We start from the raw sequence: 23,169 nt of genomic DNA on the forward strand, positions 1-23,169 counted from the left end.
AATATGGCGTCACCCATACGATTTTCGTCATAGATGCCATTATCAACGCAGAGTCAACTGCGCAAATGATATAGCTCAATTTTTATGCTCACGTGTCCAAAAACAGGTGAAAAGTGAGCCTGTAACCCACTAATTATGATGGCATAACTGTCTAAAATGATGGCTAACTGTAATACGAATTTCCCTTTAGTTATGCAACAGCAGGGCTGCGATGCTCAACCAATCGCTTATAATCAGTTATCGTCGTTGGGGAATTATCTATTCAATGACTCTCACCAACAAATTCACGTGCTTTTCAAAATTTGGGATTGCATCGTTAAGTCTTATTGTTTGATGCCGACGAAACCGATACCAAAACGATTTTGACGAATTTTCTTCATACAAAATTTCAGTGGCTTAGCTATGGAAGCATAACAGATTTATATAGTAACGGATATAAAAGTTACTTCCGTATTTATAACATTTGTATGGATTCTTTTTATTGGGAACTTAAAATAAAAGTGCTAGAATATACTAAAAAATTTGTAATATATTAATATTAAAAATATTTGGACGCTTGTAACATGTATTTATAAAATTATACCAAATATTTAAATGGCACTTGACATTAAGGCACTGGGAATGATTGAACATCACAATTTAAAAATGCATTCACTATTTAATATTGTTATATACTAACTATTTTGTATTCTAAGTTTATTCATCGTATTTTTAAAATACACAAACGAGGCGAGACTTTATATCACAATTAATGTATTTTAACATTATTATTACTCAATAAATAAAATACACTTAAGTACATAATCGATTATAATGCATATTATTATATCAAATTATTATTGGCTTTAAGGACAGACGCATCCTCATTTTATAAGTACAAAACTTATGTGTAAATTTATGGAAGAGATTCACTATTTAGCTAAAGCCTATTCTAACCGAAGAAGGAGTTAAGATAAACAAATCTTATTTACGTATTCTATGCGATTTGCCAATATATTACTTTTTGACTATAATTATTTTTCTTAATTAATTTAGGGATTTTTATACTACACAGGCACTTCAATCACGTTGTCATTTTACACTTTTAAAACATTAATTAATTATTACTTTTTGATAAAATTCTAAAACTTCTTGTTCAATGTATCTTTAATTATATTACAATATAATTCCACTGAACTATTTATAACCACTTTAATTTTCCATCAAAAGTTTCAACAAATTCGCCGACATTTAAAGCGGCATTTTTTCGCGAATTCATAATTAAAATCATAGACTATTCGAGACCTCGACTAATGATATCACGTCAATTCAATGTCAAAGTTGTTTATTTGTGTTCACTCCTCTTGTGGTTGGAATAGGCTCTAGATTTATTTTCTATTGTAATTTGGCAAGGCTTTAGTACTTACATTCATACCACACGGTGAGTTATTGGAATACTTCAATAACTCCAACCGCTAAAGAGATAACGCAAACATTTAAATATACTATTGTTTCTACAAATCTATTATATATAAATATATTTAATGAAAATAACAATTGCTTGATAAATATGTAAAACAAAACGTTTTTACTTATTACCTTTCCTTAAAATTGGAGGTAAAGTTTTAACAGTAACAGGTAGGTTAATTATTACGTTATAATGCTAAGGTTTCGTTATAACGTAATTTAAAAAAGAACCTATATTTATTATTGGAGTAATTAAACATATTTCTTGTATTAAAATAATTATGAAGCGTGATGTTCATTTCTCGTTCTCAGATCTAACGCAAGCTATATTGAAACATCGGAATGATTAAGACATTATGATGGACGGAAATGTAAATAATATTAAGTACAAGTTACTATTACATTAATTAAAGACGTTGTACTATATAAATATGTTATCACAAAATTCTGACGCTTCCCGCGTGGTCATCTCGTTTTTCATATTTAACTTTGTCATTCGAGTGTAACTTTTCTTGTATAGCAGCGAACGACTGACCTTTTGTTTCCGGTAGTAATATTAATATAAAAACAACACCTCCCATTGATAATAACCCAAAACACCAAAACGCAACATAATTTCCTAAATTGTCTGCAATCACTTGATACAACTTTGTAACAGCAAATGTCATTAATGCTACAAATATTTGAATAACACAAGTCGCTTTTGACTTTATGTTCGTTGGAAATATTTCTGATGTTATAGCGAAAGGTACAGTAGCTAATCCTATGGTATATGAAAATATGAAAATTGGTATCACAACGATAGGAATGAACTTCAAAGCAGAAACGAGCTCATTGTTTTCATATTTCATAAAAAAATATGCGCCTATAATTACATTTGCCAGTCCAACTCCACACGACGACACCAATAGAAGTGGCTTTCTCCCTAACCTATCCACTAATTGTGAAGATATCGCTGACGTCAGCAACTGCACTGTGCCAAATAATATGCAAGACTCCTTAGCTCCTAAGCCGCCTTCAGCAGCACCAAATATTTGTTGAGCATACGATATTATAGCGGTACTCCCACAAAATTGTTGAGTAAAATATATTCCGAATAATAAAATAAGCCCTTTTCTATTTCCACCAACAACGAACAAGTCTTTCCAACGACTTTTATCTTTCATATTTTCGTTGACCAAATGAGTCATACTTTCTAATTCTTCGTTAATATAATATCTTCCTCGAAGTTGTTTCAATGACTTCTCGGCTCTGTTTGTGTCTCCTGTTTTAATATAATAATATGGCGATTCTGGCATTGTGCTGAATGTAACCACAAAAAGTATTGGTATTGCTATATTGAAGCTCGCTAACCCCAACATGGAAACGTATGGTCCAATGCAGTACTGGGACAGGATTCCGAACTGTAAAAGAAAATATATTTATATACATTTAATGTTTTGCACTGAGTTACCTATTGTTTTAAAAATTTAATTTAAAAGGGTTACTTGGACAGGCTAAGCACCAAGGTTAAAACAATGTTCTCTTGACCAATTTCGGCCACGGCTGCCATTCTCAAGGGAGACTAGCCATTAGGACATATAATATAATAGTGTGTGTCTACGCACAAGTGCATTCTCTATTCACTTTCTCATAATTACCCTTCAATAAGACGCCAAATCCGACATGAGCGGAAAGACCATACGACCACGACCACGTAGGACCACAATGGACAATACTTTCCGAGGACAGGCAGTGTAAACACTTCTAACTTCCAGATTCTTAAGATTTTATCGATAGAAATACCCAAAATCTTTTTATGCGCCCGACCCGGTGTTTTTTTATTTTTATTTATTGTATAGGTAGGCGGACGAGCATATGGGCCACCTGATGGTAAGTGGTCACCAACGCCCATAGACATTGGCATTGTAAGGAATGTTAACCATCCCCTACATCACCAATACGCCACCAACCTTAGGAACAGAGATGTTATGTCCCTTTTGCCTGTAATTACACTGGCTCACTCACCAACAATACCAAGTACTGCTGTTTTGCGGTAGAATATCTAATGAGTGGGTGATACCTACACATACGAGCTTGCACAAAGCCCTACCACCAGTTAATCCAGCACTATTAATCTAGCACCACCAATGAATCGTTTTAACTTTATACAAAATGTTTAAGTAGTGTTTATTTTAACAACAGAAAGTCTCTTAAAATTGATTAAGTGAGTGAAATTAACATTATTCAAATTCTAAACATAGGTAAATGCAGCCGAATACTAGGAATTTTACTAAAGGTACGTTAAAAATTTTAAAAACTGGATCATATAACCAAAGGTAATAACAACACAAATAAACAGTTTATCTATTAACTCCAATTATAATAAACAAATTTACTTTTGAATAAGGAAAGCTTTACTATAAACGTTATCTCAAATAAATAATGAGCTGCAGCTATGTGTTTTTTTTACCTTTTTAATTACTTTGACGTAAAAATTAGGCTAAAGTATTTATCGCACAAGGTTTCAATTAATGTTACGTACAGTTTATTTAAACAATTTAAGTTTACAAATATAGTTTCGACATCATTTGACGCCATGAAAATATTGTTCTTATATAATTTTATTATATTTTACTAACTGTATATTTGTAACTAAATATTTAAAAAAGTTTATGAATTGAGGGTAAAATTTAAATATATAGGATACGGTTAGAGGTTATTTTTGAAATTTAGCAGAGACAGAGCATGTGCTAAGTGCTTTGGCAGGAAGACAATCAGGGCGTGAATTATTTATTATTAAGAAGCAAGTAAAGCTTCAATATCCAATGGGGTATGAACCGCTTTATGATGTAAAGTGTGATAGTTTTAATTCTATGCTAGCTTTGAGCTATGCTCAATCCGACACGTAACACAAAAAGGAATATTAGGATTCCCTTGTAAACAGAAGCCTTATTCTTTAAATACAAACTCGAAACTCACCACAGAGCAAGATCGAGAAAACGCGAGTCACATACGCCATTAACAATAATGATAATTACATATTAAGGATTAATCGTATCATCATGTCAGTGTCACATTTCAAGACTGAGATATATAATTTTATTCAGAGAGATTAAAATTAATTTTGTTACTTTTTCAGCTTATCAAATTGTAAGTTTTTTTTCTTACATTAGGATCATAAAGTAGAATTGGAAGATCGTAAAAAGAAGTCTGTAAAATAAAAATAAACTACTGCATATTTTGGTTTCGAAAGATCTAAGTAACTTTTGCATTTCGAGTATATTCTACTAGAATAGCGTACTGTAGTCGTTGTATAGTTGTACCTTCAATTGAGTAAACTTGAAGGTTTCCAAGATTTGCCAACTGGTGCATAATTAACTTGTAAATAACAAAGAGAGTTCAAAATTGCTGGGATAATAATAACAAAATAAAAAGTACTCCGTTGTATTGCTTTTGCAGCGGTTTTGACCAGAGCTGTTACATAAACTCAGAAAGATGTTTTTTTTTTTTTATAGAATAGGAAGGCGGACGAGCATATGGGCCACCTGATGGTAAGTGGTCACCAAACGCCCTTAGACATTGGCATTGTAAGAAATGTCAACCATCGCTTACATAGCCAATGCGCTACCAACCTTGGGAACTAAGATTTTATGTCCCTTGTGCCTGTAACTACACTGGCTCACTCACCCTTCAAACCGGAACACAACAATATCAAGTATTGCTGTTTTGCGGTAGAATATCTGATGAGTGGGTGGTACCTACCCAGGCGAGCTTGCACAAAGCCCTACCATCAGTGAAAGATAAAAAGTAACTAACACCTGTGAAAAAACTCGTAAGCCGTATATCACCAATACTAAATCATATCATTACAAACACAATACACTATTTGCTACTTGAATTACAGAATTGATAAAAACAATGTCAATCAAACTTTTAATTAAATTTCCTTAGTTTCGATTCAAGATTTTATGTCCCTCTTGCCTGCAGTTGTTCTTCGTATTATATAAATAAATCTTTGAGTTATTTGTTACTTACAGCAATGCAAGTATTCTATTTTTTTTTTTTTTTCTAAGCACTTTATAACTAGTTCTATAATAAGTGTCGTATTATTCCCTGCAAATGCATCTGGGTTCCGCCTAACGTTGTTAAGCACCTTGCTGGGAAATTTAGAAAATATCGATACCATTATACGACGAAATTTACGAACTTAATATATGACAGTTATTTGCAAGTTGATATGATAATGATAGTCAGTAAAGGATATTCTGATTATTAAATGAGATAAGCGGTTACATGCTAAGCACATTACACACGCACGTATAGATACGTACTCGTTGATACAGATTAGAAACGTTTAACATTTTTTTCTTGATAATACAGTAACTAACCTTCGACATCACAGTGATAAGTGTAGCCATGGCTCCTCGTACTTCATTTGAAGCTATTTCACCGAGATACATAGGGGCAGCTGTGTATGCGATTCCGTAGCCGAGGCCAGAGATAAGGCGTGCGGCATATATGGTGGGGACATTAGCCGCCAGCATAACGAGGATCCAGCCAATGATGTAAGGAATGGCAGCTAGAAGCAGCGTCCGTTTTGTGCCTATTCTGTCTGCGAGATACGAGGCGGGAATAGGACTGACGGCTGGAAAATATTATTAAAAATTAATTTTTTTTATTCATTGTGCTTCATAATTATCATAGATCATTATCATCACAATTCGCTTGCTTTTATTGATTTGGCGTTGACACAATTACAATGTAGCCTATAAGATAGTAGATATATAATCTATGTAAACAAAGTATTTGACGGAGTTTTTAATTCGGCGTGTCGCCTTTTTCTCCAGAAGGATGTATTCAACAAAATATCTGGATCTTATGACACTCACAGACTGAGATGAGGCTCTATTTTATTATGATGGAACTAAACTACAATATTATTTCAAAGGTCTTCAATTGACACAGTACCAGGATCCTTATATTCGTTAGATCTACTTGAATTAATGAATGACGCAAAAAAGAAAACTTAGATATTTTTGTGGTTTTTGTGGTAAAGTTGTACTGTGTTGTTATTTTCGGGCTAAGAACATAAAGAATAGAAAATAATCCTTGCCTTGGTCATAATTTTTATTTTTTATTTACTCGTACAGTAATAATTATTGAAATTCACATAATTTATAAATATTCATCTAATTGTTCAAAGTACTCTGACATCTGCTGTTATATTTGTCCAGAAAAAATAAAGTATTTAAAATGATAAAATACCTGAAAACAGAATCATAAGCGAGGCGATCCATGAGCTCTGATCGGCTGATGTTTGTATAGGAGAATCTTTGGCCAGGAGTATCGGTAGGGTCGGCGAGGTCCACCCGACAGTCGTGCCAGCCGCCGCCGTTATTAAAGTTGCTGGAAATATAAACGAAGTATTTTTTACACGCAAATATCTTGACGTTTCCTCATTCCCTATTACATTAGCCCTTCGAAAAGGTAATGAAATATAAAAAATTCAGCAGACGAGTACTTTTTTTTCCAGTACTTCTATTATTATATATCTTTTTCGTTTGCTATATGTATATATACTAATAGGTACTTTATATTTATTATGATATGATCTATAAAAATATATATGTGTGTAACATTTATCGTATTCACATTTGCAAGATTTGTGCTAATCTTATTTAATCATTTAAATAAAACGTAGTACGTTTGTCAAAAACTCAAAACGTTGAAAAAGGCATATTATGTTTAGAAACTTCTAGTATAATATTTATTGCTATGCCGAATGCCAATATCTAAAATTGTTGGATCCGTTCACTAATTAATTTATTTATGAATTTTGTTTTGTTTTATTGATTTATAGTAAAAGAGCAGAATGAACGAAAAGAAAATGTATCAGACGTACCCAATACCTTTAAGCATTTTTATTCATAATTCACTTTTAAATGATAGTTTTTTCATATCATGTCAAATACACACACAATGCGGATGATTATCGATATCAAATGTTTACGACGTTATGCTTATTTTAATAAAAAACTTATTCATTTTGACCATCTGATTTACATTCGCCATTATACATAAGGATATAATAAATTTGAATAAATTACTTTTAGAAACTATGTACAGACATTTTTATAATATACAAAATAAAAATAAAAAGAAAGAACGAAATACACATTACAAAATTTAAAGCAAATAAAGGATATAATTAATTAATACAAGTGACAAGTATTTTAAAGTGTCACCAAGAAACTTGTTCAGGCTAAATTAGTATATAACCTGTTTTATATTAAAAAAAAATTTCAAAACGTATATGCATATAAGTATCATACTGCAGTAAAAAATATGCAAGAAACTGTAAAGGTTAGGTACGTATATGTTCATTTAATTGGTAAGCATATTAAATAAGTACTCAGAAATAAAATAAAAATATATAAAGTTTCTTTAGATCTTATCAATATCAAATTGATTAAAAGGATTTGAAAAAAAAACTACGTTCGATTTAATTTCCATTGAATGACTAAGTGATCTTAAAGAAGCTCTAAGATTCTAAGTTCATTGACCGATATTGTGACCACAACGCTTGTTCACTGGTTGGTGTGTATACACGTTTTTAAAAAAACTTTGTATTCAGATACTTTATTATGAGCAATAGCTAATATAACCATGACATTCTTAAATGACTAATGTTTCATATTGTCTGTCTCATTTTCAAACAAGTCTAGAGGCAGAAACAAGCTACGAGTATATATCTTGTGTATACAAATGGATTTTGTTAATTTATTGTTTTTAAATACCGGTACAATTTCATTAACACTTTTACTATTATACAAATATACATTATCTACCGAGTGATTGCGATTTATCTCTTTCTACCGTCAATAAATTTATATTTGAAAGAAGAAGACGAAGCTTTGTTAAAATAAAAATGTAATAAAAATAGATGTGTATGATATAGTCTGCCGGCTCTATTAGCATCTCGTTTAGAGTAGTTTTCTTAAAATATATGAAAAAAATTTTTTTTTTTTTATATAATAGGAAGGTGGACGAGCATATGGGCCACCTGATGGTAAGTGGTCACCAAACGCCCTTAGACATTGGCATTGTAAGAAATGTCAACCATCGCTTATAGCCAATGCGCCACCAACCTTGGGAACTAAGATTTTATGTCCCTTGTGCCTGTAATTACACTGGCTCACTCACCCTTCAAACCGGAACACAACAATATCAAGTATTGCTGTTTTGCGGTAGAATATCTGATGAGTGGGTGGTACCTACCCAGACGAGCTTGCACAAAGCCCTACCACCAGTAAGTACAGTAATAAATACAATTTGAATTTATTAATATAATGAAATTGGTTAGGAATGTATTATAGAAAATATTAATACAAAACTATAATACAAAAATCACCATATGTTCAAGAAATGTGAGGCAAGGGAACATAAGCGTTACTGATCTGAAAACGTATGTATTATACATTTGTCAAAACATAGACGATAAGGGGATTGTCCATTTTCGGAGTTTAATTAAAACATTAATAATTATTACATACAATACATACAAGCTATAAATGTTTATCTGTAAGGGACTGTAAATATAATGTTAATATTTAGTGCGGGTTCAAACTGGAGCAGTGCATGGGTAAGCCTTCAAATTATAAAAAATATACCATTCATGAGCATCTCTCATATGAAGTTGATCTAATTTTTTTATTTCTACGTGTACGGAAATAATTAAAGAGGAATTTTTTTGAAATAGATAACTAGAATGTTTAATTAATTGCTTTCTGCTAGTTTTTATGTCTTATCTATGGGTTTTATCTTTAGAACCGGCAGTTCATCGCGATATAAGTAAATAATTGTTGTTGTGACGACAATAAAATAATTACTCGATTTTTCCAAGTTAAAAATGCATATGTGTGTTACGTTTATAATAAATACCATTAATAATTAACTGTGACGAAAAAGTGCAGAAAAATGGCCATGCTAATTTTTAAATACCAACACAGTCGATATATTACACGTTTATGCAAGCTCATCAGATATTCTACCGCAAAACAGCAGTACTTGGTATTGTTGTTTTCCGGTTTCAAGGCTGAACACGCCAGTGTAATTTACAGGCACAAGGGACATTATATCTTAGTTCCCAAGTTTGGTGGCGCATTGGCGATGTAAGCGATAGTTAATATTTTTTACAATGCCAATGTCTATAGACGTTGGTGACCGCTTACCATCAAATGGCCCATATGCTCGTCCGCTTACCTACACTACAAAAAAAAGTGAATTTGAATTCTCGCAGATTTACAAATATCAAGAATAACCGAGTACACATGCGCTTAATTTGTATTTATAATTTATCTCGCGCTCAACGTTAAAGTAAAATATCGTGAGGAAAACTGCATATGTCGAATAAAATTATGCCACGTGTATATCCAACACTCCGCAGGATACTCAGTAATTTGACATTTACGAGCAATTATATAAGGATATTTTTACGGACTATTTAATTCTTTATTATCACAGTTAGATTACTTCGTTATAAAACGCAATTAGTGAGAATGAGCGAAGTCAAACTCTGACCCACCAATGTGCTTGTTGACCTCATCAAGCTGGATTGGTAGCACTCACTCATCTCATATTCGACCACAGTTAGGAATATGTCAAACAAGTAAAAAGTAGTGAATTGTCTATGCGATCATCTTAATATCTTTCATTAGATTTGACAGTACGCCATAACGCTATGTATGAATAAGGTCTATACCGGATACCTCTATGTAAATTAATAGATAACCTAGACTAAAGACTAATAGTTATAATAATAAAATACCACGTGGTGGCGCATTAGCTCATTATTTAAGGGATGGTTAATATTTCACACTGTCATAGTCTATGGGCGGTAGTGACAACTTTCATCAGGAGGCCAGGCTGTTATCTATTTAAAAAAATTGGAAAAGGTTTTTTTTAATACGGACTTTTATCTGTATTTTTTTAGATTAATCATCCTATATATACAAATAAAAATGCAAAATTGATTTGTTAGGTAAATTTTTGTATGGAATTTTACTCTAATTACGATTTGCTGATTAAAAGTCGTTATTGGTTTCTTCGTATTATCTGATTTTAGTTTTACAACTAATATAAATCATTGATTGCGACATTGGAATTTTTATAAATTAAAATAAAAACGTAGGTACGTAGGTAGTTTCGAGTAGTGTGTTTTTTAAAATAAATCATCATTTTACAACATAAATTAAATGTAAAGTTACCATCAGTCTGATGAGAAGTTTGAAGAGGGCTCGTTGGCAATTCAGCTTTGATGTCAGATGGTAATTAGAGAGAATTATGAAGTACGAGTATATGATGTAACTAAAGGCACAAATAGTAAATTTACTTTATGTATGAATGTGATGTCTACATTTATTTGAAGTCCTGAGTTCAAATCCCAGGTTGGGCTAATAAAATTTATAGGATTTTTCTGTCGAAAATTCTTAGTAGCAGCCCAGTGTCTGGACATTGAAAGTGTGTACTCTCCCGTGTCTCGGAAAACAGGTAAAGCTGTTGGTCCTGCACCTGAACTCTTTCCGGTCGTGTCGAATTGCCGTCCCATCGGATTATGAGAGTAAGGGAAAAGAGAGTGCACCTGTGTTTGCGCACGCACCTGTGCACTATAAAATGCCCTGCGCAATTGGCGAATCTTCCTTAAGAATGGCCGTCGTGGTCGAAGTCGGTCCGAAGGACATTATTATTATTATTACATTTAATTCTTGAAAAAGTGCACGGGTGAATGGTCTTGCGATGCATAACTTTATATAAAATTATATTTTAAAAATTCAAGTTTTTCTGACAAGATCAAAATCAAAACGGCTAAGAAATTACAATTATTGTTGAACGACTTCCAATCAATTTGCGATTTTTGAGCGTTCAATGATTAAAAATATTGTTATTATGATTCACTTAAAATTTAGCGTAGTTTTCGTGACGTAGACACTCGCTAAGATTTCTGATTTTACGCAAATCCTATTTAAATAAATTTTTAAACATTTGGAATGTGAAATATAAGTTGTCCACTCAATTAAAAAAAACGGTTAATTTGTATGAATTTTAAAATGCACGAAGTCTGGGCGGGTAGCTAGAGTATCTCTAGCTACCCGCCCAGATGATATTTACTTTGATAAAAAAATATAAATATGGCATTAATATGTATTTTAATTTTTCAACCATAATTTCAAGAGAGAAAAAAATCTTATTTGATAGGATATCGTTCCCGTTGAAAAGTGATAAATATATATTTGTAATTCATCCATGAGACTGAAAGAGAATAAAATATATTTAATAAGGATTATGTTATTAAAAGATAACGGTTACTTCTATGCAAATTGAACTACTACTCATTTTATTGATATGTAAAATACAGATAAATAATATCAAACGTAATGCGATAATAACGTAGTAACAATCTAAAACAAACATTTTTATTTCCTCATCATGATTAGTAAAATGACCTACTTATTTTTCAAGTAGCGGTGACGAGGCTACGTTTGTGCAACCAATTACGAGTAATACAAGATAATTGTTCGTAATGTGCATAACTGAACTAAGCAGATGGAATAAGTTACAGACTGTTATTATTGTATTGTATTGTGGTGTTATTGATATATTTAATGAATACAATTTATTTATACAATAAAAAAATTATTGTTTCTTTATGAATCTCTCTATACGTTCCAAAACAAGTCAAATTGTTACGTAAATTTTTCCAGCTCAAAAAAGCGATTCAGATTTTGTATTCGTTTTTCAATATGAAGGTTTAAAGTAGATCCTTATTGTACCCTGCGAAATATACGGGTAACTAGTTTTTTTTTTTTTGTATTATTGAAAAGACCGCTATCCCCATCGCACCTCCATTGACTTCCTCCGCCTTCATCAAAACGCGATGTTGCAAGCAATCTTAGTTCACATGATGTCGCAACTACATCGCCTTATGGTTATCATTTTTATTACTAGCATTCGTAAATCACAAATCTAATTATAACCAAACTTCTATCTATAAAATTTTACCAAAATAACGTTGTACCTGATTATTGTCTTAAGTGCTAATTGGCGTTCTTCTAACGAAATAGTCCAAAATATATTAAATATTTTCGAAATATCGGTTGTCAACATTTCACGTGTGCGTTATGAAGTGAGTTTTTACAGAATAGCACAATGATAAAACTTAATTTATTATTATTTACAAGCTTTTATTTAGTTTTTCTTCTGGATTTGTGCTAATTAATAATACGCTTACATTTAAGATAAACTTTATTTCGCACTTTAGAATCGTTTCTTTGCAATATTAATTAAACGTAAACTCACCGGTACGGAATGCACAATCCACGGAGAAGATCCGACAAGAAATTCAGTACGTCAGTCTATAAATAGATTTATCTATTATTTGCAATTCAATTTTGCTTATAACTATATATATATAATAACAGACACTAGTCCCATGAAGATACTTATGCCCTTTTTTATTTGTATTATAATATTTTATCGAATAATGTGTTTTATTTATTATATTTTTTAAATAGAAGTTTCGTATATACTAAGAGGCAAATACATGTTATACCTAACTTTATTTAAAAACAATGCATAGTTTGTTTATATATTTTTTTGAAATATTGTCGTTTAATTACTATTATTGCCACGTGCCCCGTAATATTTAGTGTTGACCACCGTCTATAGATGTTGCACTTGCATTGTTAAAGGTGATTCCTATCAAAATATTTCCTTGCTGGCAATTTCCCGCCAAGCATTGGATCTAATATATATTGATTAATTCATGAATAGCATTTTTATATTTCCAATGACGTGCTGTCCGTGGCTTTGTTGTATTTTGTCTATAAATTGATTTACGTCATTTGAATGTGCTTGTATTTTTATTACTTTTTATTTATTACCAGGCAGCATCACATTCTACCTATATCTATATAATTTTAAGATTGCAAAATTGATAACATATTAGTAAAAGTAACAGCTTGTTAATGTCCCACTGCTTTGCTAAGGCCTCTCTCTTTTGAGGAGAAGGTTTGGAGCTTATTCCACCACGCTGCTCGAATGCGGATTGGTCGAATACACATGTGGCATAATTTCAACGAAATTAGACACATGCAGGTTTCCTCACGATGTTTTCCTTCAGCGTCAAGCACGAGATGAATTATAAACACAAATTAAGCACATGAAAATTCAGTGGTGCTTGCCCGGGCTTAAACCCACGATCATTGGTTAAGATTTACGCGTTCTAACCACTGGGCCATCTCGGCTACATAACATATTAGTATTTATTGATATTATGATAGAACAATATTTAAATTGATATTATGAAAGAACAATAAAGAAATTGAAGTACTGTTATATTTCGTGCATATCAAAATAGTATACTTTTCCTAGTATTCATTTAATTATATGTATCTCTATGTGATGAATAATAAAATGACTTCCTCAATGTTCTATTCAAATATATTTACTTACAGAATGCGACTTATGTAAATATTCTTCATTCATTTGACGTTGCTCGTGACGTATGTGTCAATTGTTTGTCCATACATAAAATAAAATACGTCAATTATAAATTTATATATTCCATTTTTAAATTTATTCTTTATTTAAAAGGTAATATTGTAAACAAAGTATATTTCACCCTAATTTAGCAACATTTATTTCAACAAAGTGAACAAGAAGTTCACGCTAGTCATATCAATAGTCTGAATTTAAAGCAAGTAAAACTTATATATACTAAAATCTGTTCCGAAACGTGCTTTTATAAAAAACGTATTATAAAAAATAAAATATATTTAATGCAAATTGTTACAAAGCTGTTCAAACAAACCAAACCCCAAAGAGGAAATGATATGAAATTATAATTCTCATATAAGTCTTCGTAACCCCTAAAAAAAGAATTACTGACGTTACAGGACAAAGGTTTTATTACCTGAATTCAAAAGCAGGGCTTACGTTAAGCCCCCACTGTTTTTTTACTGTAAATGTAAAATAAAATCTTTATGTATTTTTTCTTTTCATCTAACTGTCTCTGTCTAATGGCTGATTGTCAGATTGGAAACTTGAGGGGCAAAAATGCAGGTTCGGGCGATGATACAACAGAGTACAGAGTACAGATACAAGAAGAGTGTATCACTATTTTCTCTCAGAAAATATGTAAAGGCGTTTGTGTCAGCATGATCTCTGTCTGATCGTAAAGGACTTTTGTCACATCGGAATATGTAAGAGCAGGATATCAAGTCCATCTGTGTTTACGCACTTAGTTGTGCTCTATAATAATTTATCCTGTGTCGATGAGCTGATCCATTATGATTGAAATTAAGTAAGGATGAAAGTAAAGTAAACATGTTTTTTTAACGAGTGGTTTTTATCCATAAAGTATTTACAAGTTAGATAGACAACCAAAATATTTATCTCTATAATCATTTATAACAACTTTTAATATGAATATTAACAGAAACGATTAAATTCTACTTTTGTTCTACTTCTTGAATGTAGATATAATAATTATTTAATTCCTTTTGCGGGCGTGTTAATGAAAATTGATTTATCGTTGCGTTCACTGTTCTTGATGCAATTAGTTAGCCATATGGTGTAGCGATATTAAGAATACACGCTTTAAGCAAGGCAAGGTCTAATCCTACTAACTTCTGTGAAAACAATATTCACTGGAATTATTATGACTTTAATTAATTAAACTGTCATAAAAAAATAATACACTTATTAAATACAATAACGCGTTGTGTTGTCACGTAAGTTATTAAATACAATAACGCGTTGTGTTGTCACGTAAGAAAATGACAGGTATTTAATTTGCCTTTCTCAGCTTAAATGCATAAACATTAGATATTTTTATCAGGCAGGGTAAACCTTCGAAAGGTACCCGGTTACCTGGTGGAAATTTTGGTTATGGATTATTAAAGCAATTACGATGACAGTCCTTTGTATGAAATGGAGGGGCTACATGATTGGTTTGATTTAGCGCATCCAAAGCTCCTACGGAAACCTACATCTTGGTGGCAAATTATGTGGGATTATTACCACTGCGATTGCCGTTTTTTTGATAGATGAAGTAATTAAGCGCTTCAACCATCGGCATGATGGATAATGGTGACGGTGGGACACCAATTCACCAGGAATAGCAAAATCGTCTGGTAAATCCTTACATTTACAGAATTAGCTGACCCCACAAGAGAAACCAAATGATGATCATGGCGATTGTTGAATTTTATTATTTTGATTATTATTAATATTTTACTATACCAAATGATAAAAGCCAATCACATTTAATTAGTAAATCGTTATACACTTATGAAATATATAGAAAATAAGATAAATAATTTGGATTATCATAAAGTTAGCCAGTGTATAGTTTTCTTTTAAAGCAATTATATTAAAACTTATTTAAATATGCAAATAACCTCTTAATAATTTCATTGATAGTGTTCGATACAAAACAGCTGTGAGTATTTAATATTTAATTATGTCCGTAATTAGCATATTTCTTTATAAATATTATATTGAAATGCGTCAATACATGACTCAAATATTCTGTTTAATCGGATCTTCTTTAGTTATGTATTCAATTGTGAAAACAAGATAAATTCTAATAATAATAATTGATAAATGTTATGTGTATTAATTTATGATATTTATAAATCGAATGTGTCATCATGATTCCTATAAGAACCTTTTTTGTAAACAAAAAATCGCGATTTTTTACAAGACAGTTATATAGATAAGATTAAAAAGCAAAGTCTAATTGTTTAAATCTTTTCTAAGATCAATATCGATATATTGGCATTACTTTATAATGTTGTGATGTGTGAATTTGATGAACGGGTGTTTAGTAAAACTATGCTGTCTTTTTCTTTCGAATGTCAAATCAATAATGACAGAAAGAGCAAAATCAGTGTTCGACTAAACATCCGCTAAGAAACGTTTATAAGGCTTTATATGTATATCTCGTATAATTGCGAAAAGACTACGACTAGTTATTTGAATTACTAAGTTTGTGTGTTAACACAAAAATAGCATATTTAAATGCTGAGAAAGCTTTTTATAAATTATTTAAGACCAAGATTACTAGGAGCATTCCGCCATCTTAAAAAAAGGGATAAATTTGTTTGATTTTTTTATAATTCTACTCGAGTACTTTTTTTATTATCTACAATTTAGATTGAATTTGTCACCTAACGACCGTTGGCGAGATATCGAAAGAAAAAATAAATAATAATTAAGACAATTAAATTTGCTTCTTGCTGTTTTTTCCCATAACACATATAGAAAAAATATTATTATCAAACTTGTCGTAATAATCTGAGTGCGATGGCATTTTCAGTGCAAAAAACATACACATCGCTTTTATTTTGTTTTATTTTATTTAGTAGCTACAATTAAGGAGCTTTTGTGTTATCTATAAAAAATATTTTCGATACATACAAACATTTCTAATAATAAAAAAATAATGGTTCAATATCGGCCACTGGGCAAATACTTGTAGCGATAAATACTTATCACCATAATACAGTCTGGTAATAAAAGCAAACTCCTTAAATTGCTGTAACTTGGCTTGGGTTTACATACAAATCGGCTTATAAGTAGAAATAACTTGAATGTAGTTATAGCAAAATATATTTTATTCCCAATGGATTGTGGTTTATTACAGAGTACATTTATAACATTATTTGTCAGAGTAATGAAATAAAAATAATAGTTATATATGTTTAATTGGAAATGGTTTTCATCTAGCTTTTTCAATTAGAGTCTAGAGAGACGGCACTAATCAAATGAATGCCACGCTGATGGATGGAGCGTGTTAATGTAAAGTCGAGTTCTAATGAAATCTCTGTGGCTTGTTCCGGATCCATTCTTAGAAGTACTTCCTAAAATAGTTATGGTTTATGTAAAGCCAATATAACAACAAAAGCGACAGCGTGTTTTTTTAGTCATTTTTACTGTGTCTCCATTACGGTGCACAACGCTAATAGCCAGGCCAAGACAATAAGGCATGCAAATATTTTTTTTAATTTGCAATGCAAATTCCACGTAGGCCTGTAGACGAAGCTTTCTTCTTTATTGTGCTACAAACCATTCTATTTCAATGGTTTGGCTTGAGAACAATCCAACGTCTATTGAGACAAAGCCAACATTGGATTGGCTCCGATATTGGCCTCATGTAAATACACCATTAAGCATTTCGACTGTGCCATACGATATATGACAATATCCAGATTGAGATAGACCAGGATCAAAGGTGCGATATTTATATTCAATATAAAAGTGTTACACTTGCATATTGACTAGAAAAAAAGTCCTCAGACCTTAAAATAACAGGCGAAAGACTAAAAACTCTGGGGGATATGTCTTTTTGTGTCGATGGCTGCCTATTTGTCCAATTACTTTACGATGTATTTAGCCGTGATGAGAACAAACAGATTTGCAGCATTACTTTCGTATAAATGCGGGTTATAAATATATATTCATATAAACCTCGAAAATCATATATTTTTTCGTTAAAAAATTTACGGAAGTATAACGAAAAATATTAAATGCACTTTAATATTTTGAATGTATGTAGTTTAAGGTGTAGGTTAAGGTTGAAATTTTGACACTGACGAAAGCGGCTTAAAATTTTTAGTCTGTCCGTGTAAATCAAATAAAATATTATTTTCATTTCATTTCATATAAATAAATAAGTAAGTCAGTTGTATATAAGGGAGATTTTGCAATAAACAAGAATTATTTGATTAGTTTTAACTACTATACAACAAAAAAATCTGACTTTGGCCTCATTTTCTGGTAAAAGTAAAGGTAAGAATTAATAGCACCAAAGTATATACTGTGACATATTTTGTAAAGAGTACAACATCGTATTAATCGTATTAAAATAGATGTATTTATGTAAGTCTGCCTGGTTAGGTACCACCCAAACACCACAAAATTTACCGCAAATAACACTCAGAATTTTTGTGTTCCGGTTTGAAGGGTGAGTGAGTGGAATATCTATGGACGGCGGTGACCATTTACCATCTGGTGGCCCATTTGCTCGTCCGCCAACTTGTATTATAATAGAAAAAAAACAATACCGTATTTTAAGATTAAGCTGAAAATAAAAGATTACATTAATTCAATGGATTAGCCACATAGTATTAATCCTTATTAAATAAACTACTTTCCTCCCGATGCTTCAAGCGCTTGTAAGGAGGGAGGGGAGGCACCCTTTAGGTACCTAATAGGTAAGGTAGGTACTTTGTACCATTGTGTAATCCCTGAAAACGTTTATGCAAAATTTCATGATGATAGGTTAACTAGTTAAACCGTAAAAGCGTAACGAACAAACAAACTCACTTTCGCATTTATAATTTAAGTAAGGATAACGAATTATTTTTATTATTTTATTTTCGTCTGATGATAAAAAAAATTATATTATTATAATATTTTTTCCTACATAGCTTTAAATGGTGTCCATCTACCAGTATGCTCGGATTTTCGCTACCTAGGTTCATCAATCCAGAGCGATGGTTGCATTGACAGGGACGTGAGGAAGCGGATAAATGCAGGGTGGATGAAATGGTGACAGGTCTCTGGGACCAATTTTAACCGACGAATGCCCTTGAAGTTAAAAGGGAAGACTTATAAGACCGTCATTAGGCCTGTCGTGATGTATGGCTCTGAATGTTGGGCAACAAAAGTAGAGAATGTAAAAAGAATACATGTGGCAGAGATGCGAATGTTAAGAGGGATGTGTGGTGTAGCTAGAATGGACAAGATAAGAAACGAGTATAAACGAGTATATATAGCAGAGGAAGTCTGAGAGTAGCACCAATAGTTGAAAAGTTGAAGAGTTATAGATTAGCGTGGTATGGGCATGTGATGAGGAGGTATGAAAGGCATGTCACCAAAAGGGTGATGAGTATGAATGTTGATGGATGTAGGGGACGAGGGAGGCCGAAGAAAATGTGGATGGATTGCGTAAAAAAAGATATATGTATGAAAGGGGTAAGTGCTGAGATGACGAGTGACAGAGAGAAGTGGAAGGAAAAAAAATGCTGTGCCGACCCCACGTAGTGGGATAAGGGCAAGAAGAAGAAGAAGATAAAAAAATTATAAAAGATCTCTCTAAGAAACTGGTCCACACATCTGGTGACCCAAGAGCTGGCGCTTATTTAGCCCAAAGGCTGAGCCTAGTGGTGCAGAGAGAGAGAGAGAGAGAGAGATTAGAATGCCACAGTTTGTTTTGCTTTTTTTATATAGTATAAAAATGACTGTACATAGCTTAATAAAATAAATTAAGTATCTTTTCTTTTGAACCTATATTTTACATAAAAATGCTTTTACACGCACTGTTTTATTTCGATAAATGAGCGAAAAAAAGTGGAAGATACGTTACAGAACGGACAGCTCGATCGGATAAAACTGATCGTTTTATAATATTCGTTTATATCATAAGGTTATTTAAAAAAATAAATATCATTGGGTCATATTTTTACCCTTTTAATTGCTTCCTGGTTAAGAAATGGCATTTATCTGTTTATCAGTATTAATACTTGATCGTTATTTGATCGTGTGGTAAATGGACTAACGGTGACTTGCTTTAATTTATACTTAACAATTTTTTTACATTGAACAAACATTAAGGTCTTAAGTACATACGGGAAACTATTACTTAGTACAAATGGCACGCATCATCTGGGCCGATGAAAAAAAAATATATAAAACGAACAAAAAAAAAAAAAATACTAAAAGACGATTAAAATTGTACACTCACATAAATTATCCTAAAATATTTTTTTTTAAAGAATAGGACGAGCAAATGGGCCACCTGATGGTTAGCGGTCACCATTGCCTATAGATATTTGCATTGAAAGAAATGTTAACCATCGTTTACATCGCTAATGCGCCACCAACCTTGGGAACTAAGATGTTAATGTCCCTTGCGCCTGTTAAGTAAATAAAAACAATAGAATAGATAAAGTACGGACAACACGTCTGTGAAGACTTCTTTATCTATAGAAAAAAAAAACAAAAAATTAAGTCTATTAGTTATTGAAATTTCACGATTGTCGTTGTCTTTCGAACTTAACCTTACAGTATATTTACCTACTGCTTGATATAAATTGTAATAATAACGTTTAAAGAGACGGTCAATGTCAGCATTTCCTTGATTTCCGACATAATTTTACCCCGCATACGTACATTTTACAGACAAATTATCATAGTTAAACAATAATTTAATTTAGTATATTATTTAATCTTAGATAATCTTAAATATAACGGATATACTGCTGCTTTCTGAAAATGCTCACTTGGAAATCAAAAGAAGAAATTAAATATTTGTTGGGGCAATTTTTTTTTTTTATCAACAGCGTGTACCTTGCTAGTATACCTGTATATTATATACATATATATACAGTATATGGCGTATACCATATTTTATTCGTATATTACGACACATCAAGAATTTATTGGTTATAAAAAGGAAATTATGGTATTTAAAAAAAAAATGTGTATTTATTTATAATTTGTTTAACATGTTTTAATATAGATTCTCAGCTACACATTTGATGTTTAATGTAAACGATAATTAATCTTAATATCAAGGATCAAGTTTTATATTCTAATTCAGTAGGTACTAGTACATCGGAGAAGTAAAACTTTTAATTAAGATAAGTACGGATGTTACATGATATACCCTTCATCGTATTGCTAAAAATACCTACCTGCAAGAGATATCGATAAAAAACAGGTATAAGTTGTTTAAGTATGTAAACATGTTTTCAAAGACTTTGTTACATTTTAAATACGCCATAAATATTATGACCGGCAAATACTGAATATACGATAAAAAAAAATATCCGGTGCTTATGTATGCTGTAGGCACGTATATCACATTATTTATGCTTCGCATGTTTTAAATCTTAGGATATTATTATCATGGTAGCATTTATGAAGTTGCTGATTCACAACAATGTAATGACCAAAAGGATAATACACTCTAAAGGGGTTTTGGATTTTTTTTATAGAATAGGAAGGCGGACGAGCATATGGGTCACCTGATGGTAAGTGGTCACCGACGCCCATAGACATTGGCATTGTAAGAAATGCACCACCAACTTCGGGAACTAAGATGTTATGTCGGTTGTGCCTATAATTTCATACACAAGCTCACTCACCCTTCAAACCGGAACACAACAATACCAAGTACTGCTGTTTTGCGGTAGAATATCTGATGAGGGGGTGGTACCTACCTAACAAGATAAACTGAAGTTACCTCAGCGGCTGTCGAACCTTGTGACCTTGAACCGTTTCGCGATTGCTTAACCAGTCGGTGGTCACTGGTCAAACTGTGTCAAGTTTAAATGCTTGACTACTTAGTTGTTTTTTTATGAAAATTTTATTTTGATCATATAAACGTGTATTTAAAATGCTGTATTGCAAATTTAAAATATTATTTATTTATTCAATAATTTTTATTTTATATAATAATTATTTTCCCTTCACATATCACAGCTATTATTGTTTTTATATGATAATTATTTATATTTATTTATTTTATTAATTTATACACTAAGATACAGCACATAATATATATAGTATATATTATATCCAAGTTCGTCACCGCTTTAATTCGATTTAATTTAGTCTTCCGGAAAATCAGTTTGAAATCCGGAAGTATTTAAAACGGCAGTAACAACAACCTCAAAACGTTTTAAGGTGAATTATAAATGAAAACGTTTAAACATTGTAAATAAAACCTTTTTTAATCCAATTTCACAACATTTAAAAAAAACAATGAAATAAAAAAGTTAAAACTGTCATACAAAGTTATAATTATTATTAAAAACGCCGTATTAAATACTACATGATAAAAAAATAATTAAGAGCCGACTTCTGTGTTGCCAGCGCACAGGCAGATACATTTTGTATAGTGTAAGTGTAAAATAAAAACACTTACCACTGAGGGCGGCCACATATTCTCTCCACTTGAGGCTGATGGTCATTGCTGGTTGTTCCAAAATCGTTTAAAATAAACATTTATATATTATAAGCCGACAGACTTGTCCATGTGGGCGAACACTAAATAATACTGCGCGATGTTTAGAAGCGTAGTCGCTCTAATATTAGACAGCCACGTGCTATCCGCGTTTCGTCGTGAGTGTGAATGGTGGCACAGTTCGCCGGCTGGTCGGTCGTATTGATACGAGCAGTATTCCCGTTTGTTGACAGTTTCAGCTGTCAATAAACGAATGAGCGGCCGCAGCGGGGCGCCGCCGGCGTGCATGTGTTGCCCGTTCCATTTCAGATAAAGTATACTGTTTATTTTATCATTCAGCGCTTAGACGCAGACTGATAACATCAATGTTTGACTCGTTGTACGCTAATTTAAAAACACAAATAGGGCCTCGAGTTCGGTTTGTCTTTGTGCTTATGAGTCAGGGTCACTCCGTCACATTGTTTTTTCTCCCTGATCAAGGATTTTTTGTATAATTGTTTTGCACTTAATCATTTTAAAATATCTTATTTTCCCGGTGTAAATAAATTATAAAAATAATTAATAAAAAATAATTAAAATAAAGTCTTTTACAATCGTTTCATTTTATAATAATATACATTAGTTTCTCATACTGTTTATTTTACTTACATTTTGATAACGAGATAAAGTTATGCATTGAATTGATTATGCATATATTACGTCATTAA

The 23,169-nt window shown here is 31.8% G+C and overlaps 1 protein-coding gene across 1 annotated transcript; it reads right to left on the reverse strand.

The window, feature by feature from the left end:
- Positions 1 to 509: 509 nt before the first annotated feature.
- On the reverse strand, positions 510 to 22,727 carry LOC126781099 (facilitated trehalose transporter Tret1-like). Its single transcript, XM_050505924.1, has 4 exons — positions 22,424 to 22,727; positions 6,694 to 6,834; positions 5,817 to 6,073; positions 510 to 2,849 (listed from the first exon to the last, which is right to left on the reverse strand). Exons 1-4 carry the CDS (start codon positions 22,467 to 22,469, stop codon positions 1,884 to 1,886), a joined length of 1,410 nt encoding a protein of 469 aa, XP_050361881.1. The 5' UTR covers positions 22,470 to 22,727; the 3' UTR covers positions 510 to 1,883.
- Between the last annotated feature and the right edge of the window lie 442 nt (positions 22,728 to 23,169).

Source organism: Nymphalis io, chromosome 1 (assembly GCF_905147045.1).
Source record: "Nymphalis io chromosome 1, ilAglIoxx1.1, whole genome shotgun sequence".
Classification (NCBI taxonomy): Eukaryota; Metazoa; Arthropoda; class Insecta; order Lepidoptera; family Nymphalidae; genus Nymphalis; species Nymphalis io.

What these genes read in the sequence shown, in the direction of transcription:
- LOC126781099 (XM_050505924.1), bottom strand. Translation starts at nt 22,469, where the DNA reads ATGACCATCAGCCTCAAGTGGAGAGAATATGTGGCCGCCCTCAGTG. An exon ending in ATATGTGGCCGCCCTCAGTG is followed by an intron (nt 6,835 to 22,423) that starts GTAAGTGTTTTT and finishes TTATATTTCCAG; the next exon opens with CAACTTTAATAACGGCGGCG. An exon ending in GCTTATGATTCTGTTTTCAG is followed by an intron (nt 6,074 to 6,693) that starts GTATTTTATCAT and finishes AATATTTTCCAG; the next exon opens with CCGTCAGTCCTATTCCCGCC.